This window comes from Penicillium cinerascens (assembly GCF_028974065.1).
Source record: "Penicillium cinerascens strain IBT 15544 chromosome Unknown contig_6_segment0_segment0, whole genome shotgun sequence".
Classification (NCBI taxonomy): Eukaryota; Fungi; Ascomycota; class Eurotiomycetes; order Eurotiales; family Aspergillaceae; genus Penicillium; species Penicillium cinerascens.
In genome coordinates, this window is record NW_026695295.1 from 2,169,567 (window position 1) to 2,190,917 (window position 21,351).

At 49.4% G+C, this 21,351-nt stretch overlaps 10 protein-coding genes across 10 annotated transcripts; 5 read left to right on the plus strand and 5 right to left on the minus strand.

Annotated features, from left to right (window-relative positions):
- Positions 1–25: 25 nt before the first annotated feature.
- Positions 26–1,170, minus strand: N7498_006797 (zinc-binding alcohol dehydrogenase family protein; the record flags this gene model as incomplete). The annotated part of the gene is made up of 2 exons (XM_058453859.1): positions 26–560; positions 617–1,170. The coding sequence occupies 2 exons, from the start codon at positions 1,168–1,170 to the stop codon at positions 26–28; spliced, it is 1,089 nt and encodes a 362-aa protein (XP_058308050.1).
- A 562-nt stretch (positions 1,171–1,732) lies between these two features.
- N7498_006798 (uncharacterized protein) lies at positions 1,733–2,348 on the plus strand (the record flags this gene model as incomplete). The annotated part of the gene is made up of 2 exons (XM_058453860.1): positions 1,733–1,995; positions 2,126–2,348. The coding sequence occupies 2 exons, from the start codon at positions 1,733–1,735 to the stop codon at positions 2,346–2,348; spliced, it is 486 nt and encodes a 161-aa protein (XP_058308051.1).
- Positions 2,349–2,585: 237 nt separating this feature from the next.
- N7498_006799 (fungal specific transcription factor domain-containing protein) lies at positions 2,586–4,811 on the plus strand (the record flags this gene model as incomplete). Its single annotated transcript, XM_058453861.1, has 6 exons — positions 2,586–2,827; positions 2,894–3,032; positions 3,085–3,533; positions 3,593–4,148; positions 4,222–4,334; positions 4,391–4,811. 6 exons carry the CDS (start codon positions 2,586–2,588, stop codon positions 4,809–4,811), a joined length of 1,920 nt encoding a protein of 639 aa, XP_058308052.1.
- A 376-nt stretch (positions 4,812–5,187) lies between these two features.
- Positions 5,188–6,518, minus strand: N7498_006800 (TauD/TfdA family dioxygenase; the record flags this gene model as incomplete). Its single annotated transcript, XM_058453862.1, has 4 exons — positions 5,188–5,848; positions 5,907–6,172; positions 6,223–6,341; positions 6,395–6,518. 4 exons carry the CDS (start codon positions 6,516–6,518, stop codon positions 5,188–5,190), a joined length of 1,170 nt encoding a protein of 389 aa, XP_058308053.1.
- An 815-nt stretch (positions 6,519–7,333) lies between these two features.
- On the minus strand, positions 7,334–8,479 carry N7498_006801 (putative sarcosine oxidase; the record flags this gene model as incomplete). Its single annotated transcript, XM_058453863.1, has 1 exon — positions 7,334–8,479. The coding sequence occupies one exon, from the start codon at positions 8,477–8,479 to the stop codon at positions 7,334–7,336; it is 1,146 nt and encodes a 381-aa protein (XP_058308054.1).
- Positions 8,480–9,249: 770 nt separating this feature from the next.
- Positions 9,250–10,559, minus strand: N7498_006802 (cystathionine beta-lyase; the record flags this gene model as incomplete). Its single annotated transcript, XM_058453864.1, has 2 exons — positions 9,250–10,284; positions 10,344–10,559. The coding sequence occupies 2 exons, from the start codon at positions 10,557–10,559 to the stop codon at positions 9,250–9,252; spliced, it is 1,251 nt and encodes a 416-aa protein (XP_058308055.1).
- A 1,240-nt stretch (positions 10,560–11,799) lies between these two features.
- Positions 11,800–13,108, plus strand: N7498_006803 (iron-sulfur cluster-binding protein, rieske family domain protein; the record flags this gene model as incomplete). Its single annotated transcript, XM_058453865.1, has 2 exons — positions 11,800–12,626; positions 12,697–13,108. The coding sequence occupies 2 exons, from the start codon at positions 11,800–11,802 to the stop codon at positions 13,106–13,108; spliced, it is 1,239 nt and encodes a 412-aa protein (XP_058308056.1).
- A 739-nt stretch (positions 13,109–13,847) lies between these two features.
- On the plus strand, positions 13,848–15,362 carry N7498_006804 (fungal specific transcription factor domain-containing protein; the record flags this gene model as incomplete). The annotated part of the gene is made up of 3 exons (XM_058453866.1): positions 13,848–13,873; positions 13,924–14,390; positions 14,443–15,362. The coding sequence occupies 3 exons, from the start codon at positions 13,848–13,850 to the stop codon at positions 15,360–15,362; spliced, it is 1,413 nt and encodes a 470-aa protein (XP_058308057.1).
- A 1,279-nt stretch (positions 15,363–16,641) lies between these two features.
- On the minus strand, positions 16,642–18,415 carry N7498_006805 (MFS transporter; the record flags this gene model as incomplete). The annotated part of the gene is made up of 5 exons (XM_058453867.1): positions 16,642–16,964; positions 17,018–17,617; positions 17,671–18,083; positions 18,138–18,199; positions 18,251–18,415. The coding sequence occupies 5 exons, from the start codon at positions 18,413–18,415 to the stop codon at positions 16,642–16,644; spliced, it is 1,563 nt and encodes a 520-aa protein (XP_058308058.1).
- Positions 18,416–19,703: 1,288 nt separating this feature from the next.
- On the plus strand, positions 19,704–21,190 carry N7498_006806 (prolyl hydroxylase family protein; the record flags this gene model as incomplete). The annotated part of the gene is made up of 2 exons (XM_058453868.1): positions 19,704–19,974; positions 20,031–21,190. The coding sequence occupies 2 exons, from the start codon at positions 19,704–19,706 to the stop codon at positions 21,188–21,190; spliced, it is 1,431 nt and encodes a 476-aa protein (XP_058308059.1).
- Positions 21,191–21,351: the final 161 nt, after the last annotated feature.

The window sequence follows — 21,351 nt, forward strand, 5'->3', positions numbered from 1 at the left end:
GAAGACACGACATTTGAAATTTCATTCATGCACTTTCCTGTAGCGAGACAATCAACTTTTTCCCCGACACATCTCCTCTCTTAAGCATCTCTAGGCCTTGTAGAATTCCATCAAAACGCCCAGGGATTACTTCAACAGGGCTTGGTCTGAGCTTGCCTGCGTCAATCAAAATTTGAAGCGCTCGGTACCAGGGACGCGCCCACGCTGCAATTTCTGGCCTGGGCGGAATCCCGTAAGGCTCAGGCAGTTCCACACCTTTACCGGAAATGGCGCCTCCCATGACCAACTCATGTTGGACGGTCTTTCGTGAAATCAGCACCTCATTGTACTGCTCCAGCGCGCAATATCTTCCACCCGTTCTGCCAATAGCTTCCTGACACAACCGGAGTGTTCTCGTTTCTGCAAACGGATCAAGGACATAACGGAGTGCATTCTTAGTAGCCGTGCGAATGTCTCGCGCACATGTAGTGGATTTGTAGTCGAACACTAGATCGGCACCATAGGATTTCACCAGCCCAAAATTGTGAGGTGAGCACGTCGTGATCACCCGATGGCCACACCTGATAGATACTGGTTCAGTCCTGACACTTCTGTATCCGTACAAGGGCTTACTCACAGCTTCAGCATTTGAATGGCCAGCAGCCCGATGGTAGAGCTTCCTCCATATACCAAAACGTCTTCAGACTTGGCTGAAGGCTCAGTCAAATTTCCTGGCAGCTGAAGGGACCAAAATAACGCAACTCCAAGAGTAGCAATACCCGTGCACGACAGAGCCGGCGCGATTGTGAGCGGGGTCCCCTTCGGTACATGGAAAGTAAAATCTGGTTCCGCCCGAATGTACTCAGAGTATGCCCCGGACTGAGGATCAGATTGGTTTGAGCCTTGTACTGCACCAAAAACTCGATCTCCAAGGCAAAATCGTCCTTCTGAAACTGCTTCACTGCCTAGTGCAACGACTGTACCGGCGAAGTCACAGCCATCCCAGAGACCCCGAGTTGGAAATCGGAGAGGCATCTTAAAGTCACAAGGGTTAAGAGCCACGGATGCGGTACACACGAGCATCTGGTGAGGACTGAGTTTTGGAATGGGTGACTCCGGCGTAATTTGAAGGACCCCGCCCTCCTGTTGGAGGATGACGGTCTGCGTAGCGGGAACATCGTGGGTATCCATTCTGAATTGCTTTTAATGTACTTGCGCGAGTTAGAATCACTGGGGTGGGAACCTTCACTTCAAGGACGGCAAAGGCAAATAAATAATCGGAGATGAGAGCGTAGCACACTTGGGAATCTAATGAGCGGTTCTCGCCGTTGACTGTCCGAGTCATTATACATTCAGGTCGTGCAAGCTGCTTCTGTTGGTTCCACAAAACCGAGTCTAAAACAAAACTGCGTCTGATTCAAAATATTGCACTCGGTCAGCCTGGTATAGGAAGACGGGGTCCAGCCGTCCGGGCTGTCGTAATCCCCGAGCGAGAATATCCCCGACAAAGATGTATGGGGTCCATAGATGGCTGTGAAGTCTTCCAGTACATAATTTTCATTTATTCAAACCTCTCGGGTTTCCAATTTCCATCTGGGTTAAAGCGTCTGGGCAGATAATTCCCTCAACGAAGTAAGCCAGAGCGGCCCACGAAGAAATTGCGAGATTGAGAAATGCGCAACATTGCCACTGGAGCGACTCAGCCGGGGTCTTCCGCGCTCCAGAATAGTCAAAAGGTGACATCTTAGGATCCATGATCTGCCCGAGCTCGGGAATATCATTACACGAGTCCACGAATGCTCGGCAATGGCGATCGCCCCGCATTCTCCGCTTCTGCGATTCCGTCATTGCGCACGAGCCTGTCACCATTCGAGCCGACGACCCGGACCATTTCCGATGTCCCGATGCCATCGTTCTGTGCTTTGATTGTTTCTCAGAGCTGGATTATCTCGGAAGTATCGCGATGTTCTGGCGACATGACTTCGAGCAGTCCGAAAGCATCTCGGTCGCGATTCGGTGAGTGTGGGCCCTGCATATGGATCGGTAATCTTTAACACGGTGCAGGCTGTCGCACTTGTCGCGCCCGTAAAGTGAGAACACGAGGATCGCAGTTCTGTGCGGTTGATCTGACATTGAGCCCTTCTAGGTCAAATGCGATGAGCGGCCCGGGGAATGTGGCAACTGTGTCCGCCTCCGCCTGGTATGTTTGGGATATTCTACATCTTCTCCGGTCCAAGAAATTGCAAAGTACCCAGGTGAGAGCTCGAAGCGAAAACGGACCTATCGCTCTTGCACGGCATGTCGAGCATCCAAGACTAAATGCTCTGGGGAGCGACCGATGTGCCAAAGATGTCAAGACAAGGGCCTGAGCTGTGTTTATTCCGAATCGTCTCAGCCGAACTGGATCCGACGTGCTGAGGTGCCTGCCAAAGACACTGAAACGGCACTTGCGACTCCCGCATTCAATCCCGAGTCTCCCAATCATCCACAACCAGCTTCGATGCTGTCGAGTGAGCAATGCCACGCATCACAATCTCCATCTCATTCAGCTCGGCAGTCATTTACGAGAGAGGAAAGTCAGTTTCAAACCTCGGCTCTTAACTGGTATGGAGAAGACACTACGGTTGGGCGATATTTTGGCTTATTATCACGTCAGGTTAAACGCTCCACACCTTCCAACGCCGTGGAAGATCGGTCTTTTGGTTGAGGAGTATTTTAACAATATTCACCCGCTGCGATGCTTTGCATTTATCCACCGACCCTCATTTTTGCAGAAATTGGATAAAGACGTATCAAAGAGGTCGCGTAATAATGCCCTGCTGCACATTATTTGTGCCTTAGGTGGCCAGTAAGCACGAGATTTGCCCCCCGAGATCAACGTAAAAGTCACGAAACCCTCATGAAACTTTTGCAGATTCTACGCCTTGGCATACAGTGAGACGGTGTCTCCAGTTCCATCGAAGTTCGTTCTGTCAGCTGGAAGCGAATGGGCCAAGGTCGCGCAGCGGCTGATTCTCGAGACTCTCGACACTGTTAGGAACGAAAATCTAATGGTCAATCGCGTCTTACCAATCCCCCACCTGAACGAATGCTAAATTATTACAGGCAGCCGTTTTACTTCACGACTATGCAGTCCGCATGGGAAATTTTGCAAATGCATTCATGCTCAGTGGACTGATCACGCGTATGGCTCAGGCTTTACAAATTAACCTGGAGTACAACACCGACCTTCTTTGTCAAAATAATGACTACGGACCCTCTGCCACAGCTAAAGAGTCACGGAGACGGCTTATGTGGAGTTGTTATGTGATGGATTCTCTCGTCGGCAGCGGAGTAGATCAACTCACGCTTGTGGATGAGAAGGACATGAAGATTCAGCTCCCGTGCAATGAAAGAAATTTCATGCAGCAAATTCCATGTTTTACAGAGACCCTTCAGCCAGGGAACTGGCTGAAGTTCATCCCCGGTGAACTTGATATTGGCACACTGCTACCGAATATGGGGATAATGGCCCACTTCATTAGACATATCTCTATTCGCAAGCGAGTCCTGAGGTAAGACAATATGTACCGTGAGTCACCAGACATGGAACCTTCAGCTGACAAGTACAAAGGTACATAAAGCACCTCGATGAGGCGATGGTTCCATGGAATCCCAACTCGGAATTTGCCACGCTAGATGCAGACTGCCGTGCATGGTATGAGTCTCTGCCGGCTAGTCTACAATTCACGCCCGACGCGATCTACATCAGAAAGGATTCATCGCAATTGGGAGCACTTTGTGTATTACATTGTGCACACTATCAGACCGTATGCGACTTGTACCGATTAGGGGCTCCTGCCCTCTACAAACTTCGGGCTGCCTTCGATTTTCCACCAGAACAGCAAGGGTTTCTCAGTCATCTGCAGCAGATCCTATTTGATGCTGCTAGAACTCTGGCAACCATTGTTGGAGAAACATGCCGGCATGGAACCCGAATGCTGTCAGACTCGTGGCTTCCAACGATTACATACGATAGTTGTCGGATCATGGTGTACCATCTCACGCAGATTCTGGACCCTCGTTTGGAGGATACCAAGAGTATCACGATGGAGACGCTTCCTCTTTTGCAAAGCAACATCCACGCCCTGAGATTGATGGGAAATCTCAATGGGATTTCGAATTCCTTGGTAGGTCACGGTCTCTCTGGATAAATCTAAACCCATTCTTCAAAGGGGGGCTAATTGGGTTTTTATTTGGCAGTGTTCTGCGGCGGAGACTATGCTTGATCGTTCTGGCATTGGCTCCGAGGTAGTAGCACAAAATAGCGTACCCGACGACCCGTATCAGTCTATCGACGGAGCAGAACATGCAAGGTCAGCCACTCACAACTCTAAATAGCGGGTCAATTACTGAACTATTCGCCCTGCAGTGAAAGTGTGCCGGGCACCCCTGTTCAAAGTGCACCTGATTACGTTCTTAACCCCTTATCCATCTTTCGCATGGCCCGGAAGTCCATTCCGGAGCGACATGCCCCAGAAAAGGCTGCCACAGCGTCTGCCCCAAATAGCGCGAGGCCTGAGTCGAACGCGGACGCTGATCCACCGTCTACTGGTTCTACAAATCATGTGCAGATACCAAACGCAGTCACCAATGAACCCGAATCATGTCAGGCGAGTCTAGAGGAACTACAGACAGTATTCATGTCTGACCTGGGATGGGCGTGGCAACCGGCAGACACAGCTGTGGGGTCTGGAATTGAGACGGCCGGTTTATTACCGTGGGCAGGAGGATATTCTACCACACAGGCAGAACCATGGCTGCCTGTTTTCCCGTTTCCACAGCAAACTTGATTTATTGAAAGGGCATATCTCTGCAGCGGACTGCAGATGGTAGTTGGTTGATATTTTTGTAAACAGTCGGGATAACTAGGAAAATAGCCCCGGGAGCCCCTCACGGCTTACCTTCCAAGGGATGTTGGCGGAAGAATATCCCAAGTTCTATGGCTTATGTATTCTTGCATTTACACAATTTACTTCAATCCTCGAATGGGTTACTTGGTAGTGCCATTTATCCTCATCTGGTGCTAAACGTGGTTGAAAATCATTGTCAGTCTCTTTGCAAGTGCTGTGATCAAACAGAGCTGTAACGAAGGTCATGGTGCAATCTACAAAAAAAGGATACAGCAACTGAGAGAATTAAGACGTATATATGGGTTTGTTCACATCTTCACTCCGCATCCAGAGGACAAACGGGTGGTTGGTCATTGACCTGGATACCTCCTCGCTTCTTCTCCATTGAATCATGATATGGAAGCTTCCAGCCACCGTCCGACTCAGGTGCAGAAAGCCAAAGACGCATCAAGTGTCTGCGGCGGGCAGGGTTGCCATTCTCATCTACAGCACCAGGGGGATGGTCGGTATACGCAGTCCGTGCGTGGAAAACATGGGAGTTGCTGACGAACTGAATGTCGCCTAGTTCTAGAATCATGTGAAGAGAAAGCTCCGCACAAATCTTTTCGAAAATCTCCATTGCATATCTCTGCTTGTCAGATAGAGGAGGGATGCGAGCGTCCGGTCCAGAGTTGAATCGTGCCAGCGAAGTCACATTCATCGGATCGAATCTCGCGTATACTCGGGGGTTATCGCTACGCTCGTTCTCGAGGTAGAAGATACTGCCCCGAATCCACTGCTCTTCGCCCTCTGAAGTCTCACCCTTGCGATCAAAGTACCAGTTGGGCTCAACGAGTGTTTGAACGACATCCGGGTGCCTTTCCTGTAGCACATTGAAGACATTGTGAGTTGATGCAATGTCTGATTCACCACCAGAGAGAGATTTAGCAATACAGAGAAGTCCGACGATGTCCGATCCGTCCGTGTGGAAGTATTGCCTAAAGGTTCCGTTAGCGGCTGACCTAGATCTTCCTCACTTCGATCCTCATCACCTACCGAGCATTGGTGCGGTAAATGCGAACTCGGTCAGTTTTGGTTGGATCTTCTCCCAGATCCTTGACGTGGCCCAGAACGTGTCCACGGCCATTTTGGCTCACGAAGTATCCAATGTAAGTGCCCAGACCCATGTACGCCGTCGCACACTTTTGAAGACTCCACTCTCGGGCAGGAATGCCTTTGAAAAGATAAAATCCTTTGCCATCAATCAAGTCCTTGCGCAGAACCTCCAGACGGCGCGAAAGGGTTGGAAGAGGGAAATTGGTCTGCGCGCGATATTAATGGAAGAACAAGTCACAGCGAGGAAGCAGCTCACCTTGGAGATACCAGTCAATGGCACTTGTTTCTGAATAAACTGATCTGCAGCCTCGCCAATCTCTTTAATTTCATCGTCGCTGAATCGGTGCGTCCACAGCTCGGGATTCTCGCGATAGTCTTCAGCCTTCCATACAGTAGGACCAGTGTGAACCTTCGGAAAGTCTGCATACGGTCGAACTCTGGAATAAACGGGGGGTGCTGTCCAGATGTCTTCAAGCCGTCTGGAAACTTGTTGACGTCAACCCCGTTCAAGGGCAGACCCTGGGAAGTAGCAGTCTCAACGACTGTAGCCATGATGAGAAACAGCAAATCAATTCAAGACCAAGGTTAAAGCAGACCAGAAGGGTTCCGAGCGCCACACTGCTTAACAGAGATGCTCGTCTTATATGCTTCATTGCACGAAAGTAAACCCCGTACTGTCATAGCCCCGCATCGGCCTGTCGTGTCGACAGACCGCGGTCTTCCGGGCGCTCGCCAAGTTTGCAGGAACAAATGGGAATTTCGATGGTCTTACGCCAAATGGTAGTAGTATTTGGTCTCGGGTCGTCGGCAAATCGGCAAGAACTCCGATTCTGCCACAATCACGCAAAATGGTGTGCGAATACAATAGTTTCGAAATCGGCTATACCTCCACACTATTCTCACTTGATTCAAGGAAATAAATCCGAAATACGCTGATGACCTGATTTCGGATCACCGCTCTGTTGTTCCAGCGGAATGTAATGGTAATGGTTGTCAAAGCCCGAGGATTATACCGATTCAGACATCGACCATATGCGACACGTTGTCTCATACCGCAAGCGCCATCTCGCGCAAGAGGAACACGCTAAACGTGACTTCAGCAGCAAAAGCTACAGGTCGTTGAAGAACTGGGGACACGATGTCTTGAAAACCTCGCCTGATGAGTAAAGAAAATTATTACTGCGCTCCTTTTTTTGGATAAATTGGGTTTCTATTATCAAATGTTCGGCGTCGGCAGTTGTCTTCGTATTGAAGTTCACTACTCTCTGTTCAATCCATATAGGGACAGTTCTCTTGTGTCATTTCTACCATTGCCTTGAAAGGCTTCGCTACCATGAAATATATCATTCAATACGCAATCAATCACATCAAAGCTTGCTTTTGAGAGTGGCAGCCTTTGGAATTCCCCATTTTGAAATATCCTCCTTGGTCTGGCCGTCCACTGCAAGCTCTGCTAGAGCCCGGCCAAAGGCAGGAGCAAACTTGAAAGCATGGGCGGCTCCCAGCCCAACAATAATATCAGGGTGGTTTTCCAGCGGACTGATGATGAACTGTCGGTCGGGAGTGATCGCGTACTGGCAAGTCACTGTGCGAAGCGGTTGGCGCTCTTTGTCAGGGATAAAGCCCTTCATAAAGGATGTCAGCTGCTCGAGCAGCTGGGGTGAATGTACGAATGTGCGTTGATCAGGAGTCATAAAGTTGTTGGAGTAATCGCGGCCAGCCTTGATGGTTGGCTCGCCGTAACATGGAAATCCGTAGTAGCAATTAGTGCCTTGCCAGATCCACACGGGAAACCGATCGGTGTGAAAAGGAGCCGCGTCGGTGGGCTTATAGTATGTCACCTGTTCCTGCATAACGGAAACTGGGATATGGACGGAGAGAGGAGCGAGGAGCTTGTTAATCCATGCATCCGTTGCAAGAACGACCTTGGCGGCTTTGAATCGCCCTTTAGGTGTCTCGATCACGACACCACCCGATGCCTGGGGTGTGAGGCGATCGACCGGTGTGTTGTCTTTCAAAACCGCGCCGTGAGACCGCGCCAGAGATTGCAAAGTGCCAACCGTCTTTGCAGCATGCGCGATACCAGAGTCGGCCGTGAACACCGTGGACACGTTGTCGGGGATGTCAAATTGAGGCCATCGCCGCTTCACTTCCTGGGAGTTAAGTAGTTCATATGGAACATTCTGAGAATCCAGACTCTTCGTGAAGTCGCTAGCTGGGGTTGGTGAATCTGGAGCAAAGAATACAACGCCGCCGGTGACAGTCAACATCTTGTAGCCAGAATCCCTTTCAAGTTCCGCCCAGTCCTTGTAAGCTGATTTGGCGAGCGCGACATATTCCGGTGCGAAATTGGACGTTCGAACAATGCGAGAAGTATCATGAGACGCTCCGCGCACATGGCCAAGCTCGAACTGCTCGAATGCAATCACTTTGGCGCCCTTTTTGGCGGCATAGTATGCCGCTCCACTTCCAAGGACACCAAGTCCCACAACTGCGACGTCGTATTGATCCATCTTTCGTTGCCTTCTTGAAATGAAAAAATCGTGATCCCAGATATGAGGTTTCTCCGTGAATATTGCCCAGACTTTATCAGTGACACAACCCCTCCTCAACCAATGTTCCCATAGGCGTCGGTCCGTCCACGTGACTCATATACTGCGTTGATAATATTAATTGCCACGTATTCATTTAGAGTTAGAAGCAGGAATAGCAAGTAGCTAGAGATAGCCGAGCTCAAGTGGGCCCTGGCTTGTCCCATGCATGCACTTGCAGTCGGCCTTGATCCGCCAGTCATCACCACGTCACATTAGATACGCTCAGATGACCGGGGGTTCCCATAGTTCCGGCAACCTCCCGGTCACTTGACCGGCCATCCAAGCATCCTCCATCATGTAAATGCGCTTTTGGAGTTAATTCCCATCAAACACACCCTCAGTATGGCCAGCTAGAATACGCATCCTGCTGGGGCGTGTAATCTCCAACTAGCGTCGGGCTCACAGCGCCAAATTTGAAATGACCATGGTATTTTATCTCAATTCCGACTAAATCTGCAATCATCCACAACTTAGAAGGCAGTTTTAGACATACTGGCAAGCATGCAAGGTCCTTCCTTACACGTACGAATTGTATTCTCATGAGTCCCCCGCTGATGATTATTCAATTCGACATGAAATTGCTGAAGTTTTAGATGTGGAGGTTTCAAGAAACTTATGGAAACCATTTGAACGGGTTGACTTTGATTTCATCTATGTAACGGACCACTCCCAGTTAATCCAGATACATATTAAGCGGAATTTCGTAATATCGATTCCATGCCTTGAATAATGTCGGCTTTCAAATCACCAAACTCTTCGATACCGCAACTGACTCGCAGCAGCCTCTTGTCGCAGCCTGCTTCACTCATTGTCCGCCATTCCATCAGACTCTCCACGCCCCCAAGGCTGGTCGCATGCTGAAAGACGAACATTCTAGTGGGCAGTCGACGGGCGTGCTCTGGGTTCTTGGTCCACATGGAGAAAACGGGCCCGAATCCACCAGGCATCTGTTTCCGAAGCCATCCGTCCTTTAGATCATCCTCCTGTAGCGAGGCATGCTGGACATGACTGAGAACTTTCCCGACCACAGAATTGGTGTCTTTAAGCCCCTGGTGTAGCCATGCAGCCAGTCTCTCTGCTGTCTGCGCCTGTCGCGCCACTCTGAGCTGCATAGTACGAGCGGAGCGGATACCTAACCAACCCTCAAAACTTCCCATGACACTGCCAATGTATTGGCGGTCTGTGTGTAGCGTCTTCAGCCATCCTTCCTCCACGTGGTCCTGACGGATGACCAGGATTCCGCAAAGCATGTCAGAGTGACCGCCAACATACTTCGTTCCGCTATGCATCACAATATCGGCTCCAAAATCGAGGGGATTTTGCAGCGGGGGTGGTGCGAAGGTAGAATCCACCGTGAGGTAGGCACCCCTTTCGGTCGCCTTGGCCCGATAGTAGGCAAGGTTCCGAGCCTCGCCAGTGGGGTTGAGAGGCGTTTCAACGTGAATGATATCACCGGGACCAGCTTGATCAACGTCCATCAAGTCCAATTTTTGCACCCCGGTCAATCGATGGATAATGTCCAGAACTCCGTGGCACCCGTGGTATCCATCTCCGATGAAGACTTTCTTCGGGTTCAGGAGAACGACCATCGCGTGGAAGGAGGAGAGTCCAGTAGAGTAAGTGATCACTTCACCGCCCATGATGTTACGTAGCAAGATCTCCAGACGATTGGAATTTGGAGCCGTGTAGCGAGAATATACGTGGGAATCATAAGGAGCGTTTGGCTGTTACATCTGATTAGAATGGTGATTTGGAACCGCACAGTAAATTCCAGGGCTCTTACATCCTTGTTTTCCTCCGGGACAAGGTCCTCTGGGTCGCGCGCGTAACGAAAGTTTACAGCTGTGTGCATTCCGGGAGCGATGGCACGATGGGGACTGACAAAGTCATCGGCATGAATGGCTCTTGTGGCCATATGCATATCGGGCAGAGCCTTGTTCAAGGCCTCCGCCGTCAAAATAAATTTTGACCCATTCTCGGGGGCGTCGATTGATCCCATGGTGCTTTGAGTTTTCGACTTGAGAGTAGGTTAGAAGGATGCGTAGCTTTTTACCTTCGTAGTCAGTCGGGCGGCTTCGGAAGTAAATGAGAAGATTTTTATCAAGAGAAATATTGCTGAAAACCCTCATAGGTTATCATACATGCCCCAGGCCAGCAAACCAATCGGACGTTGCCCGGATATCATACAGTGAATGCCTCTGCCCACGTACGCATGACCGGATTTCTCCGTGCGGATGCGACTATGTATCAGTAAGCTTTATCATCAAAGAGCCGACCGTAGCGAGTGCCGAGGGAATGTTGTGTTGTTGCTCCGGTCTAGAATCAGCACTGTATTTCGCAATATAGTTGACAGCCGCCAAAGACACACGGTATCGTTGGAAACCCGGTATTAGGCAACACAACTCACGTTACTATTTAAAGACGGCTGACGTTGTCGTGAATGGAGTTGGCTATGGGTAAACTTTAAATCAAATACAGAAAGTAGACCGAGTTATTCGAAGATATCACCTCAGGTGCAATATATTAAATATTAAATATTAAGCTCTCTATGATGCGGAGTAGGATGTTCTTTTTGCTATTCTATTTCAATTGAAAATAAGGAATAATCATCATTACCTACCGTGGTTGAAGAGGTTGAGAGAAAGCTACCAAATAAATATATTAGATTGGAAATGAAGGATGGCGGCTCAGGATTTCCCTTGTATTTTGGGCTGTTGATGCAGGTAGCCCATCCGTGAAGTCATGTTATCCCCCCTCCGGTAAGTTAGACTTATCGCCAGTGCATTGGAACACTGCTTTAAAATTGTTCCTGGAGAGGTTGACGGTGCACACCCCCTCTTGGTGGGCACGAGAAGGCCCGGGGAGACCGGTGGCTCGCGCCCACGTGATCGGCATCGGCCCCGTCGGGCCGAACCAGCATTGCAGGTTGCATAGTTGTGACACAATTGCCGTCAAACGCGCTGACTGGAACTGCCAGATAACGGAGCTATCCGCGAACATGATGACACGGCGGGGTCGCCGTCGGTATCATTCCGAGTCAAAGCAATGCTATTCGGGGTTTCATGCCTCTTCTCGCGTGTCTAGTATGTCGTCGTGTGATCGGCGACCTTCAACGTACATTGGTTTAAATTGAGCCAGAGGACACGGAAAGTCAAAGTCGTACATATCGCGTCACTAATGAGCATCAGGAGAGTCTTTGTCTTCAATTTTCGATCGTCTGCAGACTACAACTGATCACCATGGCTGCAGCAGTCGCATCTTTGTTTGGATACAACAAGCCCGCCCCAGGTGACGTAAAGCTACCAAATGAGCCACCGAAGGCTCTTCCTGCATCCTGGTATCATGCTCCAGAAATGTACGAGTTGGAAAGGCGGGCTATTTTTTCAAAGAAATGGATCTTGGTCACCCACAAGCTGCGCTTCACGAAGCCAGGTGATTTCCTTCGGTTCGAGGAGGCGGGATTCTCCTTTGTGCTTTGCCTTGATCGGCAGGGCAACCTGAACGGATTCCACAACATTTGTCGCCATCGAGCTTTCCCCCTCGTCTCGGAAGACGAGGGCAATGCGAAAATCCTTTCTTGCAAGTACCATGGGTGGTCCTATGGCCTCAACGGAAAACTGGCCAAGGCCCCGAAGTTTGATGACGTTTCTGGATTCCAGAAAGAGAACCAGAGTCTGTTCCCCGTGCATGTTCACACTGATGCGTTGGGCCTCATCTGGGTCAATCTCGACTCGTCTACAAGTCCCGTCCCGTGGGAAGAAGATTTCAAGGGTGTCGACACACAGGAGCGGTTCAAGATATTCGACTTCAGCCAGTACAAATTCGACCACACATGGCAGATGAACGGCAATTATAATTGGAAAACACTTGCTGATAACTACAACGAATGCTACCATTGCACTGTTGCGCATCCCGACGTGGCGAATCTAGCCGATCTGTCGTACTATTATACCATTTCCACCCCTGGGCACATCCAACATTTCTCACGACCGAAGGAAGGCAAAGTGGATGATGATATCCAGAATGCGAGCACTTACTACTTCCCTAATGCCTGCATGACAGTTTCGTGAGTAGCTTCTTCTGAAAGTCTTGAAACATCAACAATCCTCGCGTACTGATATGCTTTTTTCCTTTAGACCACACTTCTTCTACATGATGCGATGCGTCCCGACGTCGGCAGGGACCTGTTCTATGGAATACGAGGTCTACCGGCATAACGATGCTTCGGATCATGACTTCGAGTATATTGATTCCTTCTTTAAGAGAGTCCTAGATGAGGATAAGCATCTTTGCAATGCTGCCCAGAAAAACCTGAATGCTGGTGTTTTTGTTAATGGTCAACTTCACCCTCGCCTGGAGAGCGCTCCGCTATTCTTCCAAAATACTGTCAGAACTCTACTTAAAAGTCATCGTGACGAGGAGCGAAAAGAGAGGAAGGAAATTTGGCCGGCTCGGCAGCATTCGGCCGGTGAGGCAACCGCAGAGGATATTGCTTTTTGCTCAGGGTTGGCATGCTCCACGGAGGGCTCTAGCAAATTGGAATGGTAAATTCAAATTGTTTAATGTAATCGCGTTTGATATCCTCAGTTAACTTTCATTATTTCCAAATTGGATACTGTCAAGAGTTCAGCCGAAACGTCTACAATTCGCTTCATTAGGGAAGGGAACGGCGCTGAAGCTTATGAAGGACCCCTAGTTTGGTTTTCAATCGATACAGCCCTAAAAAGGCCAGGCCACTCCATTCCAAGATATGCAAAACCCAATAACCCACCGGGTTATGTCATCAGTTTCCGCTTATGGGTATGCTTTCCCTGCGTGGGTCAAGGAGTGGGAGCGGGTGGATCGTCCCTCGTGTTATCTGGCGAAATTTCACGGCTCGTAACCCGATAACCCCGCGCTCAGCCCTTAAATGCTTAGCTAGATCAGCAAACCTGCAATTCTCTCGCTCTATATTTGCTTTATCGGTATTCCTGATGAATAATCGTGTCACGAAGAGATCACATCAAGCCTGTGAAAATTGTAGGTGAGTAAGAGCCGTGATGAGCCATGTGTAAACACCCTTTTTACTGGTTTTCCTACAGGCGAAAGAAGACGCGATGCCCGGGGGAAAGACCCGCATGCTCAACCTGCACGCGACTGCAACAGACATGCCAGTATAGCAGAAGCTATGAGACGTTGGAGAGATCGTTGGGGGGGGATCGGGTCTTAGTACGGGTCATCCTGGAAACTAGGCTGCAAAAAAGCTGATTCAAAGCAGGAAGACAGATTGCAGCAACTGGAAGAGAAAATGGAACTGATGCTTGAAGGTCCGGAGTAAGAAAAGTTTTCACTCTTCAATCTCGTCACATTGCTGATTCCGCCAGGTCGAATCGCCAAGTTGGTACCCCTAAGTCGCATTCTCGCGGTCTTCACAGCCGTGAAAATACGTCGGAGTCGGGTGATTTCCAGGAGACGCCCATGATACAAAAAATGCCCAGTGATGAGGCAGTCCTTCAAAATGGCCACAGACTACCCGTGCCAATGCCGCCGAAACATATTATTAACGAGGGTGTTGCACTCTACTTCCAATACTGCCACAAGCAACCTCTATGGCTATTTGATCCCGAGGATTTAGCCCGTCCAGAAAACTGTCGCAGTGAGGTGATATTTGGCATACTCAGTCTCTCTTTATGTTACTCGGACAGCCCCGCACTGGAAGGAAGAACAGACCAAATGTGCCGGCAATACGCCGAAGCCGCTCGCAGCTATGCCATGTTTCGAATTGCCCAAGGCAATGTGAACCTTTCAACATTGCAAAGCTTCTGCTTGATTGCGATGGCTGAATATATCGGTGAGAACACGGTTTAGAGCAATGATTGGTAATTCACTAATCCCATTTCCAGCCAATGACACTCATCTCGCGAGGCTTCACATCGGTCTTGCGACAAATTTAGCCAAGTGTGCAGGAATTGACATCGAATTACACGAGGGCAAATTCACCCCTGAATTAGAAGAACGGCGAAGAGTGTTTTGGAGCATCCATCTTCTTAACCAGCAATATGCGCCGCACAGTATGCAGTTGAATATGTTGCGAGACATCCATAGCCCGAAGTACATGGCTGCCAACACTGACTATTCACGGGAAATGGGGATGAAGCCGCCTCAGATACCCCAAGAAAATGGTGCCTTCACCACAAGAGGAGGTATTTGGGTGTATATGGTGCAACTATCAACGCTATGGAGTGAGGTGCAGCAATATGTCTCTCATTGCGCCAGTGGAGATACGACACCACCGTGGTCAGTTGACTCTGGCTATTGTATCATTGGGGCTCACCTGATGGATATTGAAACGAAATTTCCTACCTCACATCGTTATGACTCAGTCAGGTTTCAGGAGCAGTCGCGAGCAGAACTGAATCGTGATCGTGGGTATTGGAGCCCCTGGCTGTATCTCCAGTTCACCTATCACGCAGTCCACAGCGTCCTCAACCATCCTTTTCTTTACTCTTGGCGACCGCAGCAGTCTGCCCAACTTGCCGTACCCAACACGTTCTGGAAGACATCCTCGGAGTTGGCTCTTATTCATACGACGTGGACGGTTCGCCTGATTGACATGATTGCCGAAAAGGAGTATCAGCTTTCTGACCCATTCCTTGGTCATGCTGTAGCGATCGCGGCCACCGTTCACCTGTATTACTGTCGCGCCGCAGATCCAGTCGTCAGAGAGTCCGCGCAAAGAAAATTGGACACTTGCACAACATTCTTGAGTGATTTGGCGAGCAAATGGCCACGAATCCAGTCACTTGTAAGTTTGGACCGATGACACTATTTCTTTATCTCCCTAATACTTCCAATCTAGTATCAAAAGATTCAGAGACTTATCCAATCGGCATTTGCCGTCAGTCCATATTCAACTCAGCACAGGATGCCTCGAAGGACACTCTCCATAGACACAGCATTGATGTGGGATATTCTTTGTCACAAGTCCACAAAGACGCCCTTCGATCCTCCAGGGGAAGGCCTTTTTGATGCGTCATTTTTACAGCCACTTGGACAGATGGATCCCGATCAATTGACAGTTGAGACCGAAATATTCCATCATTCTGCAACGGCAGTGGATATGTCTGATGGGGGTCAAGCGCTGCCGCCATACTCGAGCACATTACACGATCGAGCTACATCTAGAAATGTCGAACAAGGTCCTTGGAATCGGAATAATGTGGTATCAATGGAAAATGGTCCTAATGAGGGATCACTTCCACGGGAACCATTGGCGTGGTCGGCATCCGGGTTTCCAGGGGATCTGTCTTTTATGGATGTTACGCACGATCCATTCTTCCAATTTCAAGACCATGAAAATCCTTATCGGGGCATATGGGAAATAGGAAACCTATGATTATAACTTTATAATGTCTTGGAGGGTTCATTTCGTTACAGCGAGCGCTAAAGAGGATTATCTTTTCGCGTTCGGATCCCTTGCCCAAGTGTAGATTAATCACTGACCAGATGAAATTTCACAACTTTTGAACTGGTCAAAGTAGCTACAGAAGTACAACAAATCTCATTATCAAGTGCACGGCTCTGTATTTCAAGGTTCCCTTATGGCTGGGTCTTTTTTATCCTTCTCTGTCCAGATGAGGGGAAGCGAATGTCTTTGCAATGAGCATGTGCAGGGATTTATTATCATTAAGAGTAACAGATCCAGTAAATATCTTGGTAATGCCAATTTACTTGAACATTCCACAATCCAAAAAGGCTCGCAAGAAGGCTAAGGCCGTCACGCGGGCGAATTCCCGTTTCGTCAGCACGGAGTCGGGGCGATGTGGACGGAGACCGACGGTGCCATCCGTTATCGTCTGAACTAAACTCATTTTTCGATAGCCGAAAGACAAAGAACTTGGCTCAAGCCCCTTTTTACAATGGTTTAGTTGGACTACAAGGGTGGGCTTTCGCTATGATGCTGTTATTTTCCATCTATTGGGCATGTCTGTGCGATAAAAAAGGATGCTCATATTGAGGCTTGCCGGGCAGTTCTACGCATGATATATGGCCTGGTTTTCTGTGAAACTGCGGTAGAAAGGTAGTCGAAATTCATGTTCTGATCAGATGCTCTTCCTTCCACGTGATTCGAGAGGGAAAAAGGCCGCTAGAATACCAGCAGCTCCCATCAAAGCAGCACACACGTAGATAGGAACTGAGCTGGATGTTGATGTAAACGCGCCAATGAGAGCCGACACCGTACCCATCAGTCGATTCAGTGCGACAGCAATGCCATTTCCAGTGCCGCGGTGCGCAGAAGGCAGAATCTCAACAGTGTAAGCGTACAGAGTAGCGTAGTAAATGTTAATCGAGACCGAGATTGCGGAGGCAAACCCTATGTTTTGCTGGCCTGTCTTGACAGCCGTATATCCAAAGAAGAAGATCACTGTAAAATGTGAGCTGAGACTATCCTCAATGATCATTGGGATTGATACTTACTGGTAATCAGTGCCCCAACTGCCATGGTTCGTTTTCGCCCAAAAAGAGGCAATTCACAAAAGAAGGAGGCTATAATAGGGCCTGGTATCGCACACAGATTGGTGATTGCGTAGTTACGCCATGTGAGGTAGGTCGAACTTGCACCGGTAGATGAATCTCGAGATGCCAAATATTCTGGCAAATAAACGTAGTATAATGAATATCCTAGTCCAATGAGAGCCCATGATAACCAGACTAAACATGTTGACAAGGCCATCGTTCGATTTGCGAACAAACCTCGTACATGTACAACCACTTCGGAGAGAGATGCTTTGTTCTGGGCATGTGCACTGTGGATTTGACCGTGAGCCTGAAGCTGATCCAGGGTGAGGGAACATGACCGGTCGTATTTGTGGGCGAGGTTTTCGAGTGTCTTCACAACATCCTCATCCCGGCCTTGGCAAAGAAGAAACTTTGGAGTTTCATGGAAACGGATGACCACCACGCGTAACATGCTTAGGACAAAGACCAGGGCGCCGCATGTGTAAAACAGGTATCTCCATCCCATGTTATTGGCATTCGTACATGGAACTGAGCCGTCGAGGGGGCAACTATAGTCCGCTGGTCCTGCTTATTAGCGCATGAAAAATGACAGGGAGTAGGAGAACAATCACCCATGAAGGGCCATGCAACGAGGCCGGCCACTGTTTGACCCACTCCCCACCACCCGGCTAGGAGAGTCAGAAGCCATTGCTTGTTGGAAGGAAGATATTCCAAGAACACCGTTGTGTCCAGTACGAGATTTCCGCCAGAGCCAAATGCCGAGATTGCCACCATCGTGGCCCACGCGGCATAATTTGGAGCTGCGCCGGAAGTAATAGCAAATATGGCGCTGATGAGCAGGGAGAAATTGAATGCCCATTTTCGTCCGATGATGTCTGCTGTACCGCCCCAAAACAAGGCACCCGCTAACAAGGCAAGATAGAAGCCCAATTGCGCACCTCGTTTGAACTTCGGAGGGTACTGAGCTACTACTTGGTCGGCAGCTATGCTCATGAGGAAAAGCAATAGAGAGTCGACCCCATAGCTAGTATCCAGTCATTAGAATCTCCTATATATGACGGGTATGCGATCCATTTACCCGAATCCGTTGAGGAAAAATAGTTTGGTATGGTAAGGAGTAAATCCAATTCGATCAATTGCCTGGATATGTCAAAAAGGCTTCAGAGAAGAATTTCTTAATGAGTGACTCACATCGTTAACGAGATCCATCTTTGCCATTAAGGCGTGGTCAACCCCTTCCATCGACACAACATCAGTGCGAATGCCAGCTTGAGTAGAATCCGAATCCATTATCTGTTTGTCATGGTCTTTCTCGACATGGTGAGATTCCCCCATCTGTTCGAGCTTGGAAGCCATTGTGATTCTTCAAAATACACAAGCAGAGTCGTTAGATTTAACAATGGGGGCGGAATCGAGCTGTGGTCACTCTGCGTCATTAGATTCAGCGTGAAGGGTTACGTGTGGGCCAACGGTTTATAAATCTATTTGTTTACCAGATGACCGAGACCCATAATACATGTCACATTTGTAATTCCTTGCACTCTACCCGCGCCGTTCTCCTGGGCGAGGCCAGAGATTGAGTACAAGGCACCCCACATAGTACAATACGCGTGGCTTCCCAGCCATACAGAATGGATCCTGCAAGAGAAGCCGAAATATGCGGGCACGAATCAAATGTAATCCATTGTGGGGATATTGGGGAAGTTGACAGAGCTGATGCAATTGTTAGTAGGTAAAGTGATTACCGTTTGACGGTCGGCCGGTCTTCACCAGATCCGCTCACGTGACCGGAATATCGGGAGATGCCGACGGTCGACAAAGTATAAGCGCGCCCCGGTTTCCCCAGTACTTGACCTTCACTCAGTACAGTACGGCCCCACAATAGTTTCACTAAATCTTGTTAGCCTTGCGCAATCCGTCATCTTTTTTTTTCCTATTCTGTCAGTTCCAAGGAAACAAAAGCGAGCGACGAAGGTGGTTGACACCTCAGGCATTCAGATGTTGTGGGAACACGACCTGGTGATTACAGGTCAGTAGAGGCCTACTGAGACCTCAGTGGGGTGCGTAGGTCAGTGCTCAGTAGCCAGTCAGCGGTGAAAATAACTCTTTATACGACTATATTGGCTATATCCCTGAATCTGGCAATTTGTAGGACAGCCTGATGAATTTCATCGGATACTCAATCGATATATTTAATTTGCCGATGCTGGTTCGCCGCAAGACACGTTGTCGGCGCCGATACCGGCGATATCAATCCGAATGTATTTCTTCTGCAAACTTCCCAGATTCATGATCAATTGAGAAATATTTATTGCTTGTACGTTTCGAGGCTGGCACTTCCATGTTGCCTGAAATTTGGACCCATTTGACGATTTCGGGTTTATTTCTTGGGAAATATCAAATTTGAGCGTCAAAAATGAGACAAAGAACTCTGTATAGTTGAATGAAAATTGGGTGCATTTTAGCAAAAAGGGGGGGCGGGGCGCTTGGTTGAACGATTCGGGTACGGGCAAATGTGGCATAATCCAGGCATAAAACGGAGCATAAACGCGGTTTAACGGAGCGGGACTCGGCCGACTTTTCTCGGTCCACCGCGAACCTTCAAACCTTCAAATCACCACCACTTTCAATCCTCAACGTCACCATGGCCAAGTCCAAAGCTGCCAAGCGCAAGCGCAATGCGCAAGTCGACCTTCCACAAAAACTCCCCAAGGCCACTACCCTCACGCCCCCTCTAGATGGCGAGCCCAAGCACCTCAGGACACTCGTCGCGGACGAGGAACTCGACATCACCACCGAGACACTCACAGCGCTCGCACAATACCCCAACCTGACCAAGTCCAAGGCATGCAAGGACCTCCGAGTGGCAGTCTATGAGTTCCGCCAGGCTTGTACTACGGGCGTGAACACTGCTGGTATGCTGTCCAAGGCAATCTCTCGGGAAATTTGATCGTAACTAATCGTTCGATAGAGGGTGCAAACTTGACAGCACGAATTACCGGTGCCTTAGCTGACGAGAAGTACGTCGACGCTAAAATCCTGCTCGCCGAGATGAGAATACGGGGCGAACAACCGAAGATCGGAGCCCTGTGTCGTTGGGTTCGAGACCTAGACGTCGTCAGCGGCCTTTCGACGCAGCCCGCTTTCGATCGCAAAGAAAAGAACACCCAGCTCCTCTCCGTCCTCGATGCCATTCTCCGCGTCAGTACCCCGATCGACACCAACCCGAACGCCGTGACCTCAACCGCAACCTCTTCTATTGCCTTCCAGTCGGTCTGGGATCTCCGTCCTTCAACGGCATCACTCCCGATCTACGCCTCGGTCCTCGACAAATCTATTTTGAACGAGGCACCGGCATCTCCCTCCTCCATCCGTATTATCGAACAGACCGCCGGCCCACTTCGCAAACCTCCCAATCACCATCCCGCTATCCTCTACACCACCGTTCCGAATGCAGTCCCACTATCTCCCGTCAGCTCGTCTATAACATACTACCCTCATCCCGCCGTGCCAGGCCTCGGCCTTGCTCTGGATGTACTATCTCCTGCCGAGTGCAGGGCTATTATCGCCGCAGGCGAATCCGTCAATTTCATACCCGACGCGCCCTTGCGCGAGGATGGCGACATAAGCATTCTTGCCCACAACTTCTACTGGATTATCGATACCACCTTTCACGACATACTCTGGGCGCGAATATCCCCCTACGTGCCACCTTCCATAAACGGGCGGCTGGTTCGAGGCATCAATCGGCGTTTCCGCGTTTACAGATACGTCCCCGGTGCCGAGTATCGGTGCCATATTGACGGAGCTTGGCCTCCCTCCGGCATCCTTCCCGACGACACTTATGTTTACGATTCCTCACCTAAAGAAAAAAAGCAGAGCTCTATGTACACCTTCTTGCTATACCTCAACGATGAATTTGAGGGCGGAGAGACGACTTTCTTCATGCCAGCTGCGCGAGAGGGAATTCTCAATGCTTACCCCGTGCGACCTGTGATGGGAGCCGTTGCGATATTCCCACACGGGGAGTCGAACGGAGCCTTGCTACATGAAGGGACCGGAGTAAGGAAGGGCGCAAAATACATTATCAGGACGGACGTAGAGTATGACGTCGAGCCAAGCGAGTCATAATCCTGCCAGACACAAATAATGTAGCACTTGACTTGGACATACGGAGGGCATTTGGCGAAGCGCGGAGATATTTGTACATCCTCCTTGAGACAAAATCTTGGAAATGCTCCCTCGGGTGTAGCAGGCCTACCCCACAAACTTTGATACCATTGAGACACCCA